The following is a 22,064-nucleotide window of genomic DNA, read 5'->3' on the forward strand; positions in this document are numbered from 1 at the left end:
TGGTATTCAGCAGCTACCTACCTATCCCTAATTTTCAGAGGAGAGGAAACTCATCACACCTCAGGCCCAAATCTGACACCTCTTGTTACGGCTACAACCTGTGGCTATATTTGACAAGCACTCTCCTGTACCTGCCTGTTAAATTAAAACTGGAGCTGATCAAGACTTAGTTCCAGAATGTCTTACCAGAATTTGAAATGTTATTAGAAACATGTAATTTATCATATGAGCCCTGCTATCCCCTAAAATGGTGTTCTGCTTGATAAGCGGCCCATAGCTATACCTATGCTTACCATCCTCAGGCACAAACCTATCAGTGATAGATAAATATTAACTTCAAACTCAAGAGTCCAATTTTTTTTGGAAGTATACTAATCCAAGTTTTTATGGGTAAGAATAAAAGTCTGCATAACCACCTCCGTTCAGTTAGGTATGTTCTCTTGTCATATGCGTAGGATTAAAAGTGAGATTCTTCATTAAAAGGAAAATTAATTAAAGGAATCTTTATCATCAATTCTGAGCAGCTCTGTTAGATAAAAAACGTGTTTGTTGCTGCTCTGCAGTTTGTTTTGATATAAAATACAAATATTTGATTTGGAAAGTATTTTAAATATGATTATACATGATTAAATTTAATTAGTAAGTTTCATTCTATTTTGCCTCAGAAAAGTCGAGATATTTTCCACCATGCTTAGGATAGTTAAAAATTAACTAATTTCGAAACTTGGACGTAATATTTTCATTGCCTGATTACTATCAAAGGTAGATTATTAGTCTCGTAAAGGTTAATGGAAAATTTACAAATGACTGGAATTTGATGAAATTCAATTATAAACTGAGAATTACGGAGTGAATTGAGACTGAGAATATCCTTGATTTCTAAATATAAAATTTTTGGAGGAATTACGTATAGCAGAATGATCTATTTTGCTAAAATTAGGTGTAAATAGGAATTCCACCCTATGATGTCACAAGGCAGTAAATTTTCTTACTTTAGAATCTATTTTTCTCCAATTCCTAAAAGATATCAGTAAAAATGGTAAATACCACCAGCTCTGCGCATCAAACTTGTTCATACATAGAGTAATAAAATTTCCTCATGAAAAGTACATATCCATTGTTTTTGTCAGGAACCGCCAATCTTAGAAAAATGTAATTTAAATGATACTCTCTTGATATGAAGAAAGTCAAGACTTTAATAAGTACAAATTTTTAATTACAAAAAGGAACAACGGTTTGTACCACATTCAGTGCAAAACAACCAAAACAATTTTTTTCAAAAACTGAGGGCACAATAGATTTATGTTTTCTTCAAATTATAAAAAAAAACATAGACACATTTTTCAATATTTAAACTTTTTGCTAAATTATTTGAAGTCGTTTTTTCTTCTTTATTCAGGAGCAATAAAGAAGAAAAATTGAATTTTAAGTTTAATTCCTCAGGTCATAACCATCCATCAAAAATTTCAAAAATCTTGCCAGGACAAAAATTATTTTTAGAGTTATTACAATGCATGTATCAAATTAAAGAAAAATGTTTCCTTTAAGTTTCCTTATTTTAAACCTTTAGACTACTTTCAACTATAGACCAGAGAGATGTCAGAGAAAATAATTTTTGAACGGCAACTGTACACAGGAAAAAGGTAGATACTCATCAAAATCTAAAAGAAAACCATGAGTGGTACTTAATGACTATTTTGCCACATTTTAGAAGTAAAAGAAAAAAAGTCATCAAAGATTAAGAGAAAGACTGGAATACAATGCGACCAATTTTATTCCTTGGAGGTACAGCAGACTGAGTACATTTAGACAGAGTTCAGCAGAAATGCATCAAGTTGCATCAAAATTGGACCAAGAGAAAGAGAGTTTCAGTTTTATTTTTCCATGAGACTCGATGTTAAAGACAGAGTTTAATGACTTTTTGATGTTAGATACATTTTTCTTGACTAAGAATTATTACAACGGACAGTGCACAACGAGTTCAATTCAGAATTACACTAAACTTGCTTATTCTAAAATGCGATTTTTTCTAACTTTGTGCATTTCTAATAAACTTGGTTCATTTATGTTATGTACAAGGAAACTCAGAAGAAATGAATTAAGACTCAGCTTAACCAACTTAAAACTACCTGTCCAAACACACTGACGGAAACCTCCTTCACTTGATCAAGCTAATGTGTACCCAGTTTAATTTGGCTTTGTTTACTTTAGGCTGGCATAAGAGAATCTGGATAACAGAAATACTACTGACCAAAAAGTGAGGAGTGTTTTGGAGAATGCAAAGATTTTGGTCTTTTTGATTGAAGATCATGGAAAACCTTCCATTCATAAACTTAAAACACAGAAATTTACCTAGGCTTAAATTAAAAACATTATCTCGTTGCATGATTAGATATTTCAGAACTGGACGCATTTAAATCAAAAGGAACTATATCCATCTTGACATGAGTCCTGTCATGCATGTATTCTTACAGATCTTAGGGCTCATGTAAGAATGGATCTAATTCCTTTTGATTTAAATACGTCCAATTGGGATTATGATGATGCTGATCCTACGGCAGGTTCAAGGGACAAACTTTACTGATACAGTACAATAAACACTCACAACAGCATAGGTAATTTTGAAATTCTTATAGTAAATAGCCAACCAGACATACTTTTCCCATGCTTTGGACATTGATTTACCTATACTGCCTTGCTAAGGAAAAACGCTGTATGAACATCCAAGAGTTGCCAAATTATTGCCGATAAAATGTATGTTTTCCAGAGTTATGAATATTTGCTCTTATAATTTTCAGATAATTTAGATCTAATTTCAAGTACAATTCTCTGAAAAATTCGAAGAAAAATATACAGGTTTCCCTAAAAATTCACACGCATCAAAGGAACTTTGGCTGATTATAATTCCTTGGCATGGCAGTGTGGTCTGAACATTTAAATTGGACAGAGTAAAATAAAGGGCACTCATGGACATGCAGAGAATTCCAACATCTAATTTCTGCAATGATTTGCTAACCGCAGACCAGGCTAATTAAGGTATTATTCCTATTGTATCCTTACAGAGCCTTGCCACTGGCCTAGTTTCCACAGGCTACTGCACTGTTATTTATGAAAGATTTCAAGAGGGACAACTGTTACAAAAGTTATGGCAGCGGGGCGATTATTGAAATGCTATCGACTGTATGTCACCGCTTTGTCGAGTCGCGCCATCGACTGAGTGGCTCTTAGTCGATGGCGCAACACGACAAAGCGGCGACATACAGTCGATAGCATTTCAATAATCGCCCTGCAGGTGGGCTTATTTTCACACCAAAATTATTGCAACAAAGCTAAGTAACTTTTTGTAGCTTGGTGTAAGCTAGAGGTCTTCGTTGCTACTTCTGATGAGGGCTGAAGGACAATTTGCACCTGTGGCCAGAGAATGACATTGCCAAAGAACAGATCAGCATGGCCAGACCCTGCGTGGACATGATGAGAACACCACCACAATGGGCCCTGTCCAGAGCTAACAGGTCATTGTTGAAATCAGAAGTTCCAGTTCTCTGTCATATAGACATGTTCTTTATTTTACTCTGTCTCATTTAATTGAATGGACTATGACAAGAGTATCTTGCATATTACTTATGATGGGGTTTTAAAGCTGCAAAATTTCTTTATGTATAAATTTTAGCTATCAATAAATGCATTCCTTATAGTTTACATTTTGATGGGGAGGACCTATCAAATATAATCATGCTAGAGCCAAATTCTTGCTTCCAATCATTCATAGCTTACAGCACTGCTCTTCGAGAAATACTCATTATGAATATCAAACCTTGCTTGCGAAATAGAATGGCCTTAGGTTTCAAAAATTGTCACCAGCTCTTTCTTGCAATAAGGGCTTGAATGCAAAATTTTTGAGCAAACTTCAAGGCCTGATTGACGATCCTCAAATCATAAGGAGGAATTCATAACTTTAAAAAAAGACTAGATGTATTATTTACAGAACTGATACTTTTCAGACTTAATCAAGGTTAGATATGATCTGTACAAAACAAAGCGACTGGAAACAACTTCAACAATTACTAACAAAAGGACCTGAACAGTCATCATTGCCACAAAATTAATCACAATCAACTTCTTATGATCTTTAAAAAGATCCTTGAACTTGAAGAGAGAATCACACAGCTAGCAGCAACAATGTTAAACAAGCAGGAAGCTCCAACGCATTCGCGTCGGAGAGCGGCTCTGGCGACAATAGTTGTAGTTAAGAATGAGGGCCTAGACACATTTTGTCACTGATGTACAACCCGACAACTGTCGATTCATGTTTTGTAACTTAGCAGATTTACGTAGCCGGTGTATAAATGTGTATTGGCCCTTGATATGCAGAATGCATGGCACTATCACTTGTTGTATACTTTTAATTTTGAAGGCTCTTTGGAGGTCCGCATCCTAAAAAATTTCTTCCACAGTATTTTTTTTAACTTGTCGTTGTGATTGGGCGCCAATTTCTTTCAATTGAGTGATCATCTTCTTTTTTTGTCAAATAACTAGTTTGTGCAACAATAAGACTGAAACTGACTGTAACTGAAATTTTGTCTTTTTAGATATTTGGTTATTTTGTATTTATTAGATTGTATATTTTCACAGCCCTGTGATAAGAAACTTTGGAATGCATGGTTGATAAGTCGTTTAGCGAGGCTGCAAAAAATTTGCATTTTTATATCTGAAATTGTAGGTAATGGTTTTGAATATCGAATTGCGATATATTACACGGTTAAGATAGGACTATATGTCTTGTCGTAAGCGGCGACATAGAGTCGATGTCATTTCAATAATCGCCCCGATGGCCACGGTAGTTGTGTGCCGTCTGCCCACGTAGCAAATGGGAGGCGAAAATGGAAGTCATCAGTGCATCGGTGAGTGTTGAACGTGAAAATTGCGCGGGCCGCGCAAATTTCGCGATCATCGATGTGTCGGGGCTGAGCATCCATCATTTTCTATCTTGTTTTGAAGCTATGTGAGTTGTGATAAAGTACATAATTTTTTTGTATTATATTACTGTATAAATAGTGTAAAATTTGTACAGAACTTTGTACAAAATAGTTTCTTGTAAAAAGTGTGGACTACTGCCACGTCGTTTCCATACAAACTCCCAATACGCCGCAAGTACCACAAATGCCCATGTTAACCAAATCACCTCATCATCCATTTTTTAAGGACACAATTTTTAATTCAAATCAACTTACTTTATCAAAACTCCAATCGTTTATCAAATAACATATATCGAGTCATTTTAACAAAATCAAAGACGGCATAATATCATTTATCACACAGCCAAAAACCTAACCTCGAAACCACGATGTTTACAAACTCAAATTGGAGAACACTCATTGGTCCAATAATAAAAATTGATTTGCCGCCTTTTTTCTTTGCAAGCAAAACGTGTGAACATGTCTGAAAATGGGATCGGGCGTCAACACTCAACGATGCACTGATGACTTCCATTTTCGCCTCCCATTTGCTACGTGGGCAGACGGCATTATACGTTTACGGTTTCCTTGGTAACCTTTGTTTGCTATCAGCTGATATCGAGTAATATGACTAGGAAGCTCCAACCCAGTGGTTGGAGCTTCCTTAACCGCGAAAACTTTAAAATTCAAATTTTCAAATTTTGAACGTAAAGTACATTTTTTCCATCACGAGATTAAAGCACAGACAAGTTTTGAATTATTGACTGTATCACCATGATTCCAAAAATACACTACACAACATAGCATTGGCTAACAATAAAACAATATGCAATAAAATAAAGTCATGACAAGGAACATAGCCGAAAATGGCGCCGATTCCCATTAACCAACGCGCGGTCTCTCCAATGTAACATGGTCCAATGATACTCCCCAGCTGGGACCGTCCGGAATAGCAGCTCTAGTGCAAGCACCAGAGCCGCTAAAATGTTTGTTGTTCTCAGCAGGTGAGGTACAAACTTATGAAATTTAACAAATTCAAATTAGAGAGAAGTGAGATCAATATCTTGGGTTTCATCCTGTGGCAGCTGAAATAGCCCGTTTTCATCTGCATGGGGCAAAAGTCGACAGATTATGCTGGCTTCCACGCCAAGAATGTACTTGCAAGTATCCGGTTCAAGTAAGTACAAAGAGACTTTTGAGGGTCCTCCCTGAATACATTTTAGTTTCACCTGCACCAAAAAACATTGTTTCATTAATATTTATCTATAGATTAGCATGCACACTGAACACATTATTGAAACCATATAGTACAATAGAGTCGCAATGTTTTGGAGCACCGATGAAGTCACTTTTAGAGGCTGTTTTGTCCAGTACTCCTGAGACTAGTGTGCGGCGACTGGCGATGCCGTATGCGCAAGGTCCCAGCTTCGGTCTTCTCTCAGAAAATACAGGTATAAAATTTATTCCATAAAAACCAGGAGTGTAGTACATTTTTGAATTTGTTATGACTTCGGTGAACATAATTTGCCAAAATACACGTAAATAATGATCGATTTAAATGAATAAATCCCAAAAACCACTTGCAGCCCGCGATTCTTCCATGAGCCGCCATGTAAAAAATGCGGAACAGTTCCCAGATGGTTCCCACTTTTCGGCGAACAAGGGGCTCGGAATGGCCCGTTCATGGATTGACTTCATTGGCACTCCAGTACATTGCGACTCTTTTGTACTCTATGATTGAAACTAGGAAAACTTATTACTTAAATCAAATTTTCATTTCAGATATAACATTACTCACTGTGTATTTGTCATTTGAGGAGGAAATACCCTATTCCAACAACCCTTAATGATAGACCTGCCCTGAACAACTCTGACTTGTGATATGAGCCTTTGATAGGTAGTCTTGGGAGCAATATGAGTATGGTTAAAATATGCCCAATTGAACAGCTTTATACAGAATAAGCCTGACAGCATATCTTGTTGCCTAATTTCCTTTTGTAGTTTAATTTTTGAACAGGGAGCCAAACTACTTAGCACCTTTAAATATTCTGTCAACACATCCTAGATTATGAAAAATAAGCTCACAAAGCTCCAGGTTTCAGTAGTGCTTTGTTTTCTGTTTAAAAATTAAAACGGTGAAGATAATTAGGCAACGTCTGTCATTGTTAGGCTTATTCCGACTAAATCTATCTAGCTCCTTTTTTCCTACACTATTGAATATTAAGAAAAACGGTAAAAGGCATCTTAGTGGTAGAGCTTTCAGCTTCCTCAGGAGCAGCAAAAAATTGTATTTAACCCACTTTCGGGGGAAGGGGTTAGTGTCTAAACCTCTTAAGACCTTCTAAATTAAATTTGCTCATACTGCAATCCTTAAGCTTTGAGTCTCATTCGACAAGGCTATATAAGAGTATAGAGTAACTAAAATTATAATTGTAGAATACTTTGAGTTATTTGACCCACTAAAACCCTAGAGAGATAGTTATTACTGATTGTGAGCCCATCCTCCTTTCATCTAGATCTAGAATAATTTACCCTATAAAATCCAGGCTGGTGCATTATCCTTTATACAAATGAATGATCGGAAAATGGTTCGACTGTTTTGATAAATTTATTTTTTGGTTAATTAGACTATGGTTTGAAGCATATGAATATTGATGTTTTCTTGCGCATGTTTCTAGCTTGGCAAGAAAAACAGCATATGAACAGGGAACAGGGTAAAATTAGTCTAAAGGAGGCTGGTTCAGGTTAGGTTTGCTTCCTTGATCAAGCATCTTAATTAGTCTATTCTTTTTCTTGTGGTCCCAACATTGGGACCACTTGAAAAAGAAGAGACAACTTATGGAGGCTGGGTTAAGGTTCGGAGTAATTCATAGCTACAACATTGCGACAAACTGAGCAGCTAAGAGATTCTGAACTTGAGTAGATGGAATGTTTCTCCTTTGCAATTTAGCAGATCAATTGTGCTTTCATTCAACATCTCCTTCCTTCAGTTCCATATGCATCGCCTACCTAACATGTGTTACCAATTCTAAACTATAGCAATTTTTTTTCTCTATTTCCCTTTATTTTGTCTTTATTTACAACATGAAAAGTAGATCGTTTCTGCTTCATGACATTCAAATGATTAATCGCTGAAGATTAAAAGAAGCATATCAAAACAAAGTGTGCAGAAATATGGATAAAATGAAAAATAATAGAGGAGCATTGCAGGAAAAAAAAAAAAAAGTTCGAAATCAAATTCGTAATTATTCAGAACTGAGAGGAGAGGAAAATATGCATACCTCTACTTCTCTTGGTTGACCAGTTTTTTCACAAATGCTTCCTTGCGAATAAAAATGCGAGACATAAGTCCGAGAATCAATTGGCTTTGGTTTTTTATGAGGATTTCTTTCAATCCAATCCAAATGGTCTTTCAAGTTCCAGGTGCCTAACCTAAACAGATGAAATGGAATAGTGGTTAAATATTTCTAAGAATTAAAAACAACTGGCTCAGTATTATCTGCTGAGGAGGTTAGCCATTAAAAGAGCAAGGGCGCCGTTGCAGGTTATTGCAGGGCTGGGCAAAAAAGTGATGAGGTTTTTTTCTCCTTTTGCTTTGCTTCTCACCTTGGAAATGGCAGACGAGCTGTTTTTCAAGGTCCTACTCAAAAGGGCATGCCTCCCTTCAGATGGCACCCCTGTAAAGGAGCTGAGGGACTAATCTACTCAACTACTTGTTGAAAAGAATAAAAACTTAAGTTTCTTGTGAGTTTACAAGGAGGAACCCTCATTTGGCACTCCATGCAAATCTCTTCTGCGCATCCACCATGAAAAGTGAGTGACTATTCCAAAAGGTGTTGTTCGTTTAATAAGTCACTCAAAAGAAAGAAAAGAAAAGAAAAAAATCCTGCACTTAATAAGAAGTCGAGTGATATAAGGAGTTCTAGAAGTAAAAAAAAGATACTTAATCAATAATTAAGTACGCGGAAAAGATAAATTGCTTTATTAAATTACAGACTGGACTATCCCAATAAAATTAATTTTAAATTTTTTTAACTCAGCGAATCCTTCTATACAATTTACGCTGGAAGAGGAAATCAATGGTAGCCTTAATTTTCTTGACATGACTGTGATACGTGCGAACAACTCTCTAACATGTAAGTGGTATCAAAAAGGCATTTCATCTGGCCGTTGTATGAATTTTTTATCAGCGCAACCTTTCTTGTATAAGAAGGACGTAGTTAACAATTTAGCGCAGCGTATTTTTCGCCTCAGTGATGCAAAGTATCACAATGAGGTGATGGAGACTGGAAAACGTTTGTAAATCGAAAATTGCTACCCTCCATCTCTTATTGACCAAGAGTTTTACAAGGTTTTAACATCGAGTAAAAGGAAACAAACTGTGCCTCCCAAACAACGAAATCTGGATTTTGGGAAGTTAATTTCTTTGCCATATGTACTATTTTTATCTGAAGTATTAGCTGGGATTTTAAAATCTTATGGTTTCTCTGTGGTTGATAAGCAGTATAATAATTTAAATTTTCTTATGTCTAAATTAAAATCTAAGCTTAAGGATGAACAGGTACCTGAAGTAATCTACCATATCAAGTGCCAGGACTGCGAAATTGGGTACATTGGTCAGACGAAGCGGGTACTTAAAAAGTGGCTAAATTCTCATCGATACAGTAAAAATGAAAAGACTGCATTACATCGGCATGAAGAAAACTTAAATCATCGGTTTGACTTCGAAGGGGCTAAGATTATGGCCACTGAGAAGTACGATTTTTCGCGGTGTCTCTTGGAAATGGTCCACATCTTCAAGATGAGGGACCAAGTTTGTAATGGCCGCGCTTACGTCGATAAGCTTGGCTTTGCCTATCATCAGTTCTTTTTACCAGAGAGCGCTGATTGATAGGTGGTGTAATCTTTGGAAGTGCCGACTTGGCTGAACTTTGTTTACCTGTTTTCAGTCTTGCCTTGCTGTTAAGCAGCGGCTCATTTATGTGTAAATTTTAACTTTTGTTTTTTGTTTTTTTTAGCGGTTGAAAAAGGGAATGTGAACCCCGAAACGCCCCATCCAAATTACTTTTATTTACAGTCCATACCCTGTGTTTCTCTCATTTCATTTAAATTACAAGAATACAAGGTTTCATTTTCTTACCTGACAGTGGTTCTACTACCATCAACGGAGTCAATATGATATTGATCTGCACGTTCCATGTAACAGAATTCAAACTTCCACCAACCAGAACCCTTAAGAAATAAAAAATTAGGCTTATCAAAACAAGGTTCAAAAAGAAATTTTGCAGATGAAAACACGAAGACAATTAAGATATGAATAATTACATACGTAAAGGAAATTAAAGGAAACAAGCAAGTTTCCTTTAACTGAGGCTACGCCAGCTTATTAACTTAACATAAAACTGAATTTTTAATTAAATCACGATGTGATCGTTTCCAACTCTTAAAATTATTTTTCTGGTAGGTTCATATATGCGGACTAATACGTAACAATGGCGGATGTGCAAAATTACCTTTTCGAAACACGTTCAAAAAACTGCTTTGGCACCAAGAAAATTTTGAGAAAATACTAGAGATGTGATCTTCAAGATCTGTACATGATGCCAGAGACAAACATATTAAATTTTTGTGTGACCAAAACAGTTTTTTAAGCGTGTTTTGAAAAGGTAATTTTTTGCATCCGCCATTGTTACACACAAGGCCTCATATACTGTCATTGATAACTTGGCCACTGACATAATTGATGACCACTAACTTTCACATAATTAACAGTCCTCTGATTTAGATCTTATGAAGCAAGAAAAAAGGTTCATCATGATTAGCTGATAGTGGTTACTGAGCAACCAAATCAACCACAACTCTATAAAAAAAATGTCCCAAAAATGAGCAGAAGCTTTCTGCGCTGAGCGAAAAGAAAGTAAGTAGCATTAAAAAGAAAAAAAAGGAAGAAAGAAAACAACAGATTTCAATGAATTTTATATGAAGTAGATGTACAGAACTTTGCACCGCCTTGGGAAAAAATTCTTAGAGCAATTATTACGAGGAAACTAAAATCATGATATAAAAATAGATAGAAGTTGGTGAATTTAAAGCACTTACACCCTGAAGGCAATTTATGCCATTTAAAAAGGCCACAAGGGGGTCCAAAGAAGGTCCAGTGACAATGGGTGTGAAACCAGACTCCATAACAGGCTTGGAGAGTTTATTTCCTTCTGAGGTCGGCTGGCTTTGAATTTGTTGGGGTGTACTTTGTGGCATCGGTCTTATTTGAATTAACAAGGAGGGCTCATCATCCTGGGATGCATCAATACAAGAAAAACATATTAATCATTTAATTTATACAAAATAATGCATTCAAATGAAATGGCCTCTGTTCTAACTGAAACTCATTCATGGCTTGCAGTTACAATTCATACATCGACAGAGAAACTCCCAAACCACGTACTTCATTTGCAGCATTCAATAATTTCTGCTCCTATTTTATTATTATAAACAAGAAAAAATTAACAACAGTCCTTGAAGTTTTTTTTTCAATTGGCTTTACATAGAGAGGAAAAATTAGTGAAGTTTTTTAGAATTGACTTTGAGTAGCTTTTCATTTTAAAAAAGAGTATGACAGAAAGTCCACAACTCGCAAACCAAGATACGCTGTTTGAGAGTCTCACTGTCGATATTTTTGTCTTGAAAAGATAGAGGAGGCTTCCAGTGGTCGGATACTTAGGGTTTCTGCAATATCAACAATGAATTTTCAACAACTAAACATTTATTGAATGAAACATATTAATTATAGCATAGAAACCAGGAAAAAGAAGCATCAGAGCAAGACGTGATTATACTCCTATCTTCGACATTTTCACGGAAGAGTGCAGATTTGAATTGGAGTTCAGATATCAAAAGTTGTACAACCAAAAGCTAACAAAGCTAACTACCATGTTTGTGCTTCCTCTCTAATACTGATCACTCCTTTTCTGACTTCACCTTTCTCCTTAAAAAAACTGGACAAGACCATACCACCCATTAAAGTGACTTAGTAAACCACATCATCCAGTAGTTGCTCTCAAGAAGCTTGAAAATTGATAAATCTTAAAAAGAAAACTACAGAATTTCTGTAAAATACACTAGAATTCACATAGTTTTAATCCATGGACAGCAAAATTAGATCCAACTCACAATTTTTTTTTTAAAAAAAAACAAAAAGGCAAAATTCACAAATGACGCACTTAAACATATACAAGCAGGGCATAATTTACGGAGGGAAGCACAAAGAAAAAGAACATAACAAAAGCATGGATGCATGAGTAAAAAAAAGTGGAAAAGGAAATGAGCCAAAGAAGCTAGCAGAGGAAGTTAGGATAAGAATTATTCGCCGTGGTACCCAAAAATACTACAATTCATTTGATCGACCATCTCTTCAAATAGGGACCTTAAATCAAGTTTTGGTTTGCTTTTTCTTCCTGCCTGTTAGTTCTGTTGTAATAGGAAAATAGCTAAGAGGGTTGCCTCAAAGGAAGGTATCTTTTTACTGTAACTACAAAACTGCTGGAAAAATTACAAACTGCAAAAAGTTTCTTCTTGGTCATACTTTCAGTGAAACCAATGCAATACCTGTCAGTCGTTGGCAACTTGCTCTTATGTGAAGATAATAAAGAGTAAAGTTATTTAAAAATATGTAGTTTCTGTTAGCAGATAGATTTTAAAGCTCCATCTGAGAAAACTTCTGGAGCTGGAGAATGCATTTTAAATGTACCCGGGGCAGAGTTAGGTTCTAAGCAAATTTTATGCGTTATTACACCCATAAATTTTAATTCTCGACCTCAAGCAGGAGCTTTATTTTATGTACATATCATATATACTGATTACTTTTTTTATTGTTAAAGTAAAGGAGAAGTTTACAGACCTGGCCACCTCCCTCGTTATCAAGCACGGAGACAACAGTATAAATCTTCTGAGAAGGCGTAAAATCATCATCCTGTTACAATTTTAAAATAAAACTTAAAAATTTGATAAAGATGTGTAGAATCTCAGGCTAGGTATTTAAAAAAAATTATAAAAAAAAGGGAAAAATCAAGGTACTAAAGAAAACAAACAGGTAACATACACAAAAGTTCAACATGCCTTAACTTTCCACTCCTACTTGCTAACATAACTAGCTATTACTTTACAATCACAGCTATTATGTGCAGATGATCATCACTTTATGAGCAATAAAAAAGGTGGAAAATAAAGGTGAAAAATGCAGAAGCTGGTCGCTAATTCTTTTGTCATTGAGCTCATGTAAGAACAGAATGGAAAAATTAAAAACGGAGAATGCTCCCAATTACCTACATGAAATCTAAATCTGTGTGACAAAGAAGTTAAGACAAGTAAAAACTAAATATTATGGGCTCATGAAAGTTAGAAAACTTTTTCAATCATAGAATGTTCATTGTATGCTTCCTGGAATTTGGGCCGGTCTTGGACTTGACGCCTATACCCTGTTGAAGCCTCCGTTTCTGACTGGATCCAGACTTGAACCTTATTATCTATTTGCCTTTAGGCCCTCCACCGCATCCCTTTTTTCCCCCCAACGTGAGCCCCGGCTGGACCAATCCAAATAGAGTCAAGAGTTAAGAACTCTTTTCAGGTAAGAACTCTGAAGTGCGGCATTAAAAACAACCATTTGTTCAGAATCTGAATAGATAATTAATGCTTTGAAAAATATTCAATCGCAAAATAAGAAAGATAAGAAATACCCCAAATGAAGTAAATCTTCGCAGTTTACGATAAAATTTTGTGAGTCAACACATTAACACCTAGGATTCTTCCAGTGGAGAAAAGTTTAAATTTCTAGCAACAAGGAAAAAGCATCAATCAAAAACTGTGCAAACTCGCTTGTATCCTGAACGCAGTTATCGGCATTCAAGCATCTGTTGAGCGTTTGTCTTCTGAGCTGAAATTCATCTGAAGCCCAAACAGCCTGAGACCCAATGATCATTTTGTGAAGAAAATTTTGCTGCTGCAAAGTCATTCCTGTATCACTCTCAGCAAATTTTAGGTAAGATGCTAATTCTATTTTCGACCGGGAACTGCAGGATCTAGACAGAGTTCAGAGGAATTTCCTGGACCCGGGCCCGAAACGTATCATCAGTTTTTTCCCAAAACCCAAAAATAGACCCCAAAATTTTTGGGAAGGGTCCCAAAGCCTGTGCGCATCATCTCAAAAAATTTGAAGAGACTTATATCTTCATCATAATGAAATGATGAAAGAGCTGCACTAAACAAGTATATTTTGACATGAATTAAGTAACTCAGACTGCACAAAGACCTAAAAGACAAAAGACAAATAAGAGAAGACTGATACTCATCTTACCAGTAAATTTTTATGACGCAACATGAGACTCTCAGCTTCTAACTGCAGTAGCCGCAACGGCTTCTTCCCTGCAGGATCTTTAGGTATGCAGTCAATTGAATTTTCCCCCGTTTCTTTTGGCCTGAAAAAACGTTGTTAGAGAGAGCACTATAGTTACAGTTGATGTAGATGTAAAATAGTAAAAGAAAGAATACTGATTTTTTGATCTTATGTAGAAGTAGAATCTTGCTTGTTCATCATGGAAGTCTTCTTACCCTTCTGATTTTGTAAATTTTGAGTTTACCACTTAAAATGATAAAAATGAGATTGAAATTATTCCCTTGAGACAGTAAAACAAATGATAAGATAGAATATCTGAACTCTGTTGCATGATTGAAGGAAAGCTTTGATAAAAACAGCAATGCTACAATTCACCCGAATATTCTACCATAATGGGTTCACAAAATTTTGACTACAAAGCTGGTGGAAAATTCCAAAAATAAAAGAGGGCTTACTTGTAGTGTGGGTGAAGGCAAAGTAAAGAGGATATAATAATGACTTCATAATGACAACTTGACACTTCCTTCAAAGAGTAAAAGTCATGTTTCCCATGGTTGTAACAGACATACAAAACGCTGGTATGCCTTGGCCGGCCAGTCAAATCACACATAGTTCCATCGGTCATGTTCATTTCTAAGTAAGGTAAATTTATTCCTTCAATTTTTTTAAAACGAGATGGAGGAATATCTTTCTTTGAATCCAATTCCATTCCTGAAAGTAGAAAGGTCATTTAGAAAACTTACAAGGATAATAAAGGAAAAAAATTAAGCATAGCAGCGAGTAAGTACATCTGTTTTACAAAACGAATGATAATTAGGCTGAACTTGAAACTGACAGGGAATAAAGGTGCAAAATGGGATGGATTAGAGAGAAACTTTCAGACATTTAGGTCTCCTTTGTGAGAAAGAGGAAAATAAAGATGGACAATAATAATGGACAATATAATACTGAAGGAAAGATATTCAAAATAATACGTATGAAAATTTTTTTAACTAATTCAAAGTAACTGCATTTTCTTTTATAATGGACAATGGTCATATTAATCGTCCCATTGAAACAAAAGAGTACACTGGGTTCAAGTATGCCCTACCTCCTGGTTCCTTTTGGGCAAACTGTTAGCCACCATTTATTCCCTTGCAATCGGTTACTCTAATAAAATCCCTAACACCACCTCTCCATCTACAGTTGAGTGAATGATCCATGGAGGAGGTAAGGGCCCAAAATCTAAGTGTAGTGCTATGAGATTATCACATCCGATGTTGAGGTGATGCTTTCTTTACTTTAGCGGTTAATATCTACCTCTTTGAACACCCTTGAAAAAGTATTTATACGTAACTCAATGATGTAACAATTTTTTTTCTTGTATTTTCAATCCTTCATCTTTACTTACATTGCAAATAAAACTTACTGCAAAGGTGGGATATCGATAAGGGCCGTTCATGGGCCCACCCTAGCTGAACAACCTGGACTCTGCAATGTTTCGCTCATTGAAGGTCCACATTTTACAAAAAACATCATGCTTTGGTCATTTTCCATCTCTTTCCACGTCTGATGAGGGCCTAAACAAAGCCTAGAGGCTAATTTTAGCAAAAAGAGCGGAGTTTTCGGCATTCAACCTCAAACCCCGCATTTTCGGCAAAAATCGGCCTGCAGACTCTTGTTTGGGCCAGTATAAGTCCCGAAAAGAGACCAAAAAAGACCACATCATGATGCACTCCATAAAGTATAGACTTTCAAAAATCAAAAATCATAGAGTTGAAGAAATTCAGGGTAGGCCCAAAAGCAGTCCTCAGTGATACCCCTCCCTTGGGATACTCTTGCAGAGATAGGACAAGAAGATGGTCAGCAGTTCACATGTACTAAGAGGAGATTAACTTACTGAGTTTTTCCATTTGAACCTTTGTCCATCGACCAAGGAAGTATTCTTGAAGTTTTATCTGCTTGCCATCCCTATCTTCATGGTATTGTCGCAAGAATTTGCCGTGACACAATTCATAGGTCCAATAACTATCAAGCTAGAAGTTAAGAAAAAAGAATTAAATTAAAAAGAGTCTTCCAAAAACTAAAAAAAAATATTAAATAAAAAAAAAAGTTGAATTATGATGGGCTTTTCATCAGAAATCAATCAGAAAGGACATGGATCAGTTGCAAGATCAGGAACATAAATAATTGAGCTAGTTGCCACAATAAAATTGTTCTCCTTCTGATGCAATAAATCAATAGGCTCTAATTCTTTTTGTTGCACCTGTTCATGATCAAGAGATGATTTTGAAATTTGGTTCATTTCTGCACACCTGCATGGCAAATTACTCGTCCCCAAGGCAAGTTTGTTCTTAAATTGATAGTTCATTCTCACTCTCTCACTTTTAGAAATAATAAGGAACCCCGACTACACAAACAAATACTTAATAAAATAAACCAAGCCTTTGATATAGGACTACGCCAGAACAAAATGTACTATAAATTTTCCCGTACATGAAAACAACTAACTTGTTTTTGACTAATGTCAACGTTTTGATTTTCTGTTCTTCATACTAGGCTCAGGACTCTACAACCTTAAAAACCATTAAGCAAGAATTTCATTTTATGATGTTTATTAAAAACAGTGTTATAAAAGATTTATTGGACCAAGTCTAGGGTCATTGATAACAGTGGCTCCACTTTGGTGGATTCAACAACTAACCTGTATTAGTTTTTAGTTTTTCTTGTAAGAAAAGACTGTGAACTGAGATCCTTTTTTTAAAAATACATATCGACGGTGAAAGTCGGCAATCACATAACTCGTTTGCGGTGTCTGAAAATCTCCACCTCTACGTCATTTTTTTAAAGGAGAACAAATTGATAATATTTCTTGAAGTTTTTGCAGAATTTTCTTCGCATTGAGAAGAAAAATCATGACAGTTTTAAAGAATTGCCGTTGAGTAGTTTTCCATTTAAAAAATAAAGTATGACAGGAAGTCTGCGACGTCGCAAACCGAGTTATGTGGTTGCCGACTTTCACCGTCGATATAGTAACAATTGGTGAAGGTAATGGGTACAGAAAGTTCAGGTGTAGATATTTAAGTTCAATAAACAATTTTATGAAAAATTGACCGGTTATTCTTTTCTATTGATGCTGAGGCAGGCATTTCTGAAATACCAATGAATTTCTTAGAAAACTTTAACTGCGTTTATCTCAAATTTGCAATTCCTTAATGTTGACTCTCATAGTCAACATTTGAGCGGTTTTTTGTCTGCCAGAAGATACAGCGCAATCTACCTTTACACTGCTAGGTATTTATCTTGTTTTCAGTAATTTTCACAGTAAGTCCCTTTTGCTCTAATTTCGTGATATGTTTTTAACCTACCCGATAAGAGCAGCCAGTCTGTGTGAATAAGGGTGACAAAAGATCTAGAGGATTAGGCCCATTGTACACTTCTTGTGAGTTCTGCAACAGAGAAGATAAAAGAAGAAAAAACCGTTAAAATCAATGGAAAGGCATGATAGGTATATATTCCTATGTTCAATTCTATCATTTCTATCCAATTCAAACACGAGAGTTTAGAGAGTTCATGTCCGAAAATGAAACAACGTTGCGAAAAAGAAATTCACAGAAAAACCTATTTGCTCCGATACCAGTTGATTCAAAATATTAAACCCATGGGTCGAAACACGAAAAAGAGGATTAAGATATTCATAACACTTTTGCTCCAGGCAACCATAGCTTTTGAGGGAAAAATTAAGGAACTTTCTCATGATCCACCTAAGAAGAGGAACGCTGCAACAATGGGAGGTCTCAGTAAAATTTAGGTTTCTTGGAGACTTCTTGGCCGACTTTGGAAATATTGTTTATCTATTGATGCTGAGAGGATACCTAAAATTTATCTTTCACTCACTCTGAAGGCATAAGGCAGAGACACATGGGTATGGCACAAGATATCACCAATTTAGCAGTTTATCAAAGAACGACGCATACCTAACAAAGGCATGGAAATTCTTTGATAAATTGCCAAATATTATACAGGAAAGCATATATAGTCCAACATTCGGTAAGCTGGCCACAAGGCATTTGATTGCAAAATGCCCGTACTCAATCAATGAATTTTTGAATGTCAATGAATGAATTTAAGACGATTTGTATGTAAATATGTTTATACCTATCAGTACCTTTACTTAGAAAATGACGTTTTTGTGAAGCCAAATGTGCAAAAAGCAAAAGAATAAATAAACGAAATGAAATGAAATGAAGTGTATTTCTTATTGCTCTGAAGTTATGATGCAAGGAACCGTATTCTTCCACTGAACCTCAAAATTCAACTTCATGAGTTTGAGAGAGAAAGGAGAGATGGTATGAGCAGGATGGAAGTGAAATGCTATAAGAATAGGCCTCAAAAATTTACTATGCCTCAAGCTGAAAAGTTGCGAGAATACTTACGGCATCTTTTTCTTTGATATTTGGCAGAACACATTGATACGCTTCATTGAGTTTGGTAGATATAGGGAGCACCTCTCGGTTTTCTTCTTCCAGATTCTGTAATGAAACAGGGTAAGCTTTGTAAAAATAGAGGTAAACTTGACAATGATTTCAAACATCATTTGTTTTTAGTGTTAATCCATTTAGTATGTCACTAAAAAACATATCTTAACTTTAAAGAGATGGATTAGAGTTCTTGATTAGCAGCTGAACTCAACACGTTCAGCTATTTTCAGCGTAGAATGCCCTGTTTTACCATTGGATACATTTGAACTAATGCTATGAAAAAACTATTCTTAATGGAAACAGGCTGTAACTGTAATTAGGAATAACTCGAGATTTTCTTCGATTGTCAAATCAGAGTTGCAAAAATGGTTTATGCTGAGTTTGGTTTGGTTTTTAGAAAAAAACATAACGGCAGCCTAACTCATTGCTCACTTGAAATTTTAAAATTTGGCTGTTTCAGTACTTTCAGTGCAGAAACCTGTTTTTGGCTCATGATATCTGTCTGCGGATATGGCCACTAGCGGAGTGCCATGTGGCACTCTGTCAAGTTGTAGCACTGCTTCTGGTAGTACTATTCAGTTTATTTTTTGGTTTCAGACCTGCAGAGACCTCTTGAACAAATTATTGAAGTTTGTGAAAATATACCATAAGCCATTTTTATAGGAACTAGCGTCTCTATCTTTTAATTTCGCCTGCACTGACTGCCGAAGAGTGAGGGAAACATCAGCTATCAAGAGGCAACTTTGCTTCTTCCCTGGTAAGTAGAAATGACCATGGAGATCATTTTTCATTACACCAAACTTACTTTTTTCAGTTTCATACTGGTGATTGACCCTCGTTGATACAAAAATAACCTAAACAAAAATCATACATAAGTACGTCCAAAGTGTCGACATTGATTTTCCGTCACGATTTGGAACGCAGTAAGTTACGATTATCTGCGACTTTGAACCTTTCACTTCATAAGGGTCGATGTGAGATACATATCATGTTCGTATCAAATATTCTAGAAACACAAAATCACTTACCAGTAATTTTTCATCTCCTCTAGGCCAGTTGATTTTGAAAAGGATGGTGTCATCAAAAGCCTCCAGGTCACTTGCAGAGCCATAGCAGAAAGAGATGAAAAGAATTGACAGAAACTTCATGTTAGAACGACATAGACTCAAAGCACGATTCCAGCTTTTAAAAAAAGAGATACGAACGTAAGTATGTTTAGAGACAGTTTGGAGAACCCATGGAGAACCCTCAGCCGCGTCAATCACGAACCAATCGCGTTACAACAAATCACAATTTTATTTCGAACCAAATCAACCCCGAAAACCGTACAGAAGTCAACAAAGTAAAAAGTTACTATGTTACTATACAAATAGTGACAAAAAGTTCCATTCCACCGGAGGGCTGAAGCTGACTGAAAGTATCAAAAGCTGCTGATACTGATTGAAGTGATGGAGCTGATAAAAGACAAAAACAAACCCTCTCTCGCCCCTTCCCCTCTCGGAGCCCGCCAACATTCGAATTAGATTCCATTAGAGTCCCTTTATACTGAGAGTCAAGACAATTCGGCTCATGGATGTCACAAACGGGAATAAAGATTACAGACATAGCGGAAGGATTTTTAGCTGAATATGATCGGCTCCAATAGAGTACCTTTATCGACAGAGTATGCCATTCTCTGTTCCGTTTGTTCATTGGTCGCGAGCGAATAGGCTGACCGATGCCCTAGGTCCAAATCACAAAGATAATGGCTGTTATCAGCAAGCAGGTGAAGTTACGCACATCTTACATCCCGTTGTGACACAGTGGAGGCTAAGTACGGTAACCAATCAGAATTGTGTTCAATTTGTCGTGTGACTCTCATAGATAAGCTAGTTTACATTGTACTGCCGTTAATTGAAAATTTTGTCAAATTAGCTTTTATGATGTACGGTGATTCCGACTCTTGTTTGTTTATTTAGAGCTAGAGTCATCATGAAGCTAAAAACTCGTTGACCAATCAAAAGCGGAACAGTTTCACATGTAGTAAAAAGATACGAATGGCATACTTTTAGCTGATAAAGGTACTTAGCGTCCAAGAGCAAGGGACAGAGTGCGGTAGGGATGGGTGGGAGCAATTAAATGGCGGGCGGGGGGGGGGGGGAGCCTTTTTAAAAAGACTCGATTAGGTGCGATTCGTAGAAAAAAAAACTAGGAAAATTTGAAGCTGAGAATTTTTACGACGAGTTTGAAAGTTTTTACCTAAATAATTCCTATGTATTTTATCAGTGCTCAAGAGTTTTACTTGAAAGGTGTTCATGAATGAAGATGTGATAAAAAAAAGTAAAACGCGTTGCGGGAACGGATGGAATTGTGTACTTTCCTTATTCTATGTAAATTCATTTTTGTTGAGTTAATAATTTTTTTTTTTTTTTTTTTTGTTTTTTTTTAAAAAAAATTATTGCATGATGTGCATGGACGTAACTTTTCCGAGTACAAGGAGGGGTAGTAGGAGGGGGAGAGGGCCATCCCCAAAAGGCTGGCGCCCCCCAGAAAGTTTTAACCTTGTGGGCCCCCCCCCCCCCCCGAAGATGCAAAATTTCATGAGCAGACTCTGCGACCTGAAATTTCATGTAATTTTGTGAAATTTTCTCCTCCACATGAAATTTCAATCCGTGGCATTTCATTTTGCATTTCTGCCAACCACTTTGCTACCGCACTACGCAGTTTTTTTATTTATTTATTTTTTTTACATTTCACTAACTTATCAAGTAATGAGGAATGCAAGTTCGTAATGGGTCCACTCTGAGTTTATCCTTTTTATAATATATGAACGGCCTACTCCCTAGATAGTAGCCTCGATGATAGATGGAGGGGGGGGGGGGGGGGGGGGGAACGATGCCCAATGCCCATTGTTTCGTCTGTCAGCTCTGTCGGATGCAGCAAGAGACGGTAAACATCTTAGAACCCAGGATCCTTGTATCAAATGACTAATGACTATACTAGCGGAACTTCCTGCCTCACACATAAAAGAACCTAAGTGCTTTTCACTAAAAAAGGGGCTCCAGAATATCTAAGTATGCTTTCTCCACCGCCCTAAAATGCGCGTTTTCACGCTACAGCAAACAAAAACAAAAAATTGACCTAAGTATTCTTAGATTAAACTAAAAAAGTAGTAGAGTCCAAAAATTTGACCTATCAAAATGATAAAGTAATGCGCAACTTTTTATATGATGTAATAATAGCCCAGAATGATCGAAATACGAAATTAGCTACGTAAGAGGA

The 22,064-nt window shown here is 36.2% G+C and overlaps 1 protein-coding gene across 2 annotated transcripts; it reads right to left on the minus strand.

Moving 5' to 3' along the window:
• Positions 1 to 1,176: 1,176 nt before the first annotated feature.
• Positions 1,177 to 20,240, minus strand: LOC109037464 (endoplasmic reticulum lectin 1). Of its 2 annotated transcripts, XM_019052151.2 has the most exons (11): positions 19,832 to 20,240; positions 18,759 to 18,854; positions 17,691 to 17,771; positions 16,223 to 16,358; positions 14,799 to 15,054; positions 14,305 to 14,425; positions 12,853 to 12,924; positions 11,055 to 11,249; positions 10,096 to 10,187; positions 8,237 to 8,387; positions 1,177 to 6,184 (listed from the first exon to the last, which is right to left on the minus strand). In XM_019052151.2, the coding sequence occupies exons 1-11, from the start codon at positions 19,949 to 19,951 to the stop codon at positions 5,996 to 5,998; spliced, it is 1,509 nt and encodes a 502-aa protein (XP_018907696.2). In that variant the 5' UTR covers positions 19,952 to 20,240; the 3' UTR covers positions 1,177 to 5,995. The 2 variants fall into 2 exon arrangements, with proteins under 2 accessions (XP_018907696.2, XP_018907697.2); XM_019052152.2 differs by lacking the exon at positions 12,853 to 12,924.
• Between the last annotated feature and the right edge of the window lie 1,824 nt (positions 20,241 to 22,064).

This window comes from Bemisia tabaci, chromosome 5 (assembly GCF_918797505.1).
Source record: "Bemisia tabaci chromosome 5, PGI_BMITA_v3".
NCBI classification, from domain to species: Eukaryota; Metazoa; Arthropoda; class Insecta; order Hemiptera; family Aleyrodidae; genus Bemisia; species Bemisia tabaci.

Coding starts and splice junctions, on each gene's coding strand:
- LOC109037464 (XM_019052151.2), bottom strand. CDS start 19,951: ATGAAGTTTCTGTCAATTCTTTTCATCTCTTTCTGCTATGGCTCTGCA. Junction 17,772..18,758: donor ATATCAAAGAAAAAGATGCC/GTAAGTATTCTC, acceptor TCTCTGTTGCAG/AACTCACAAGAAGTGTACAA. Junction 8,388..10,095: donor GGTAGTAGAACCACTGTCAG/GTAAGAAAATGA, acceptor TCATCTGTTTAG/GTTAGGCACCTGGAACTTGA.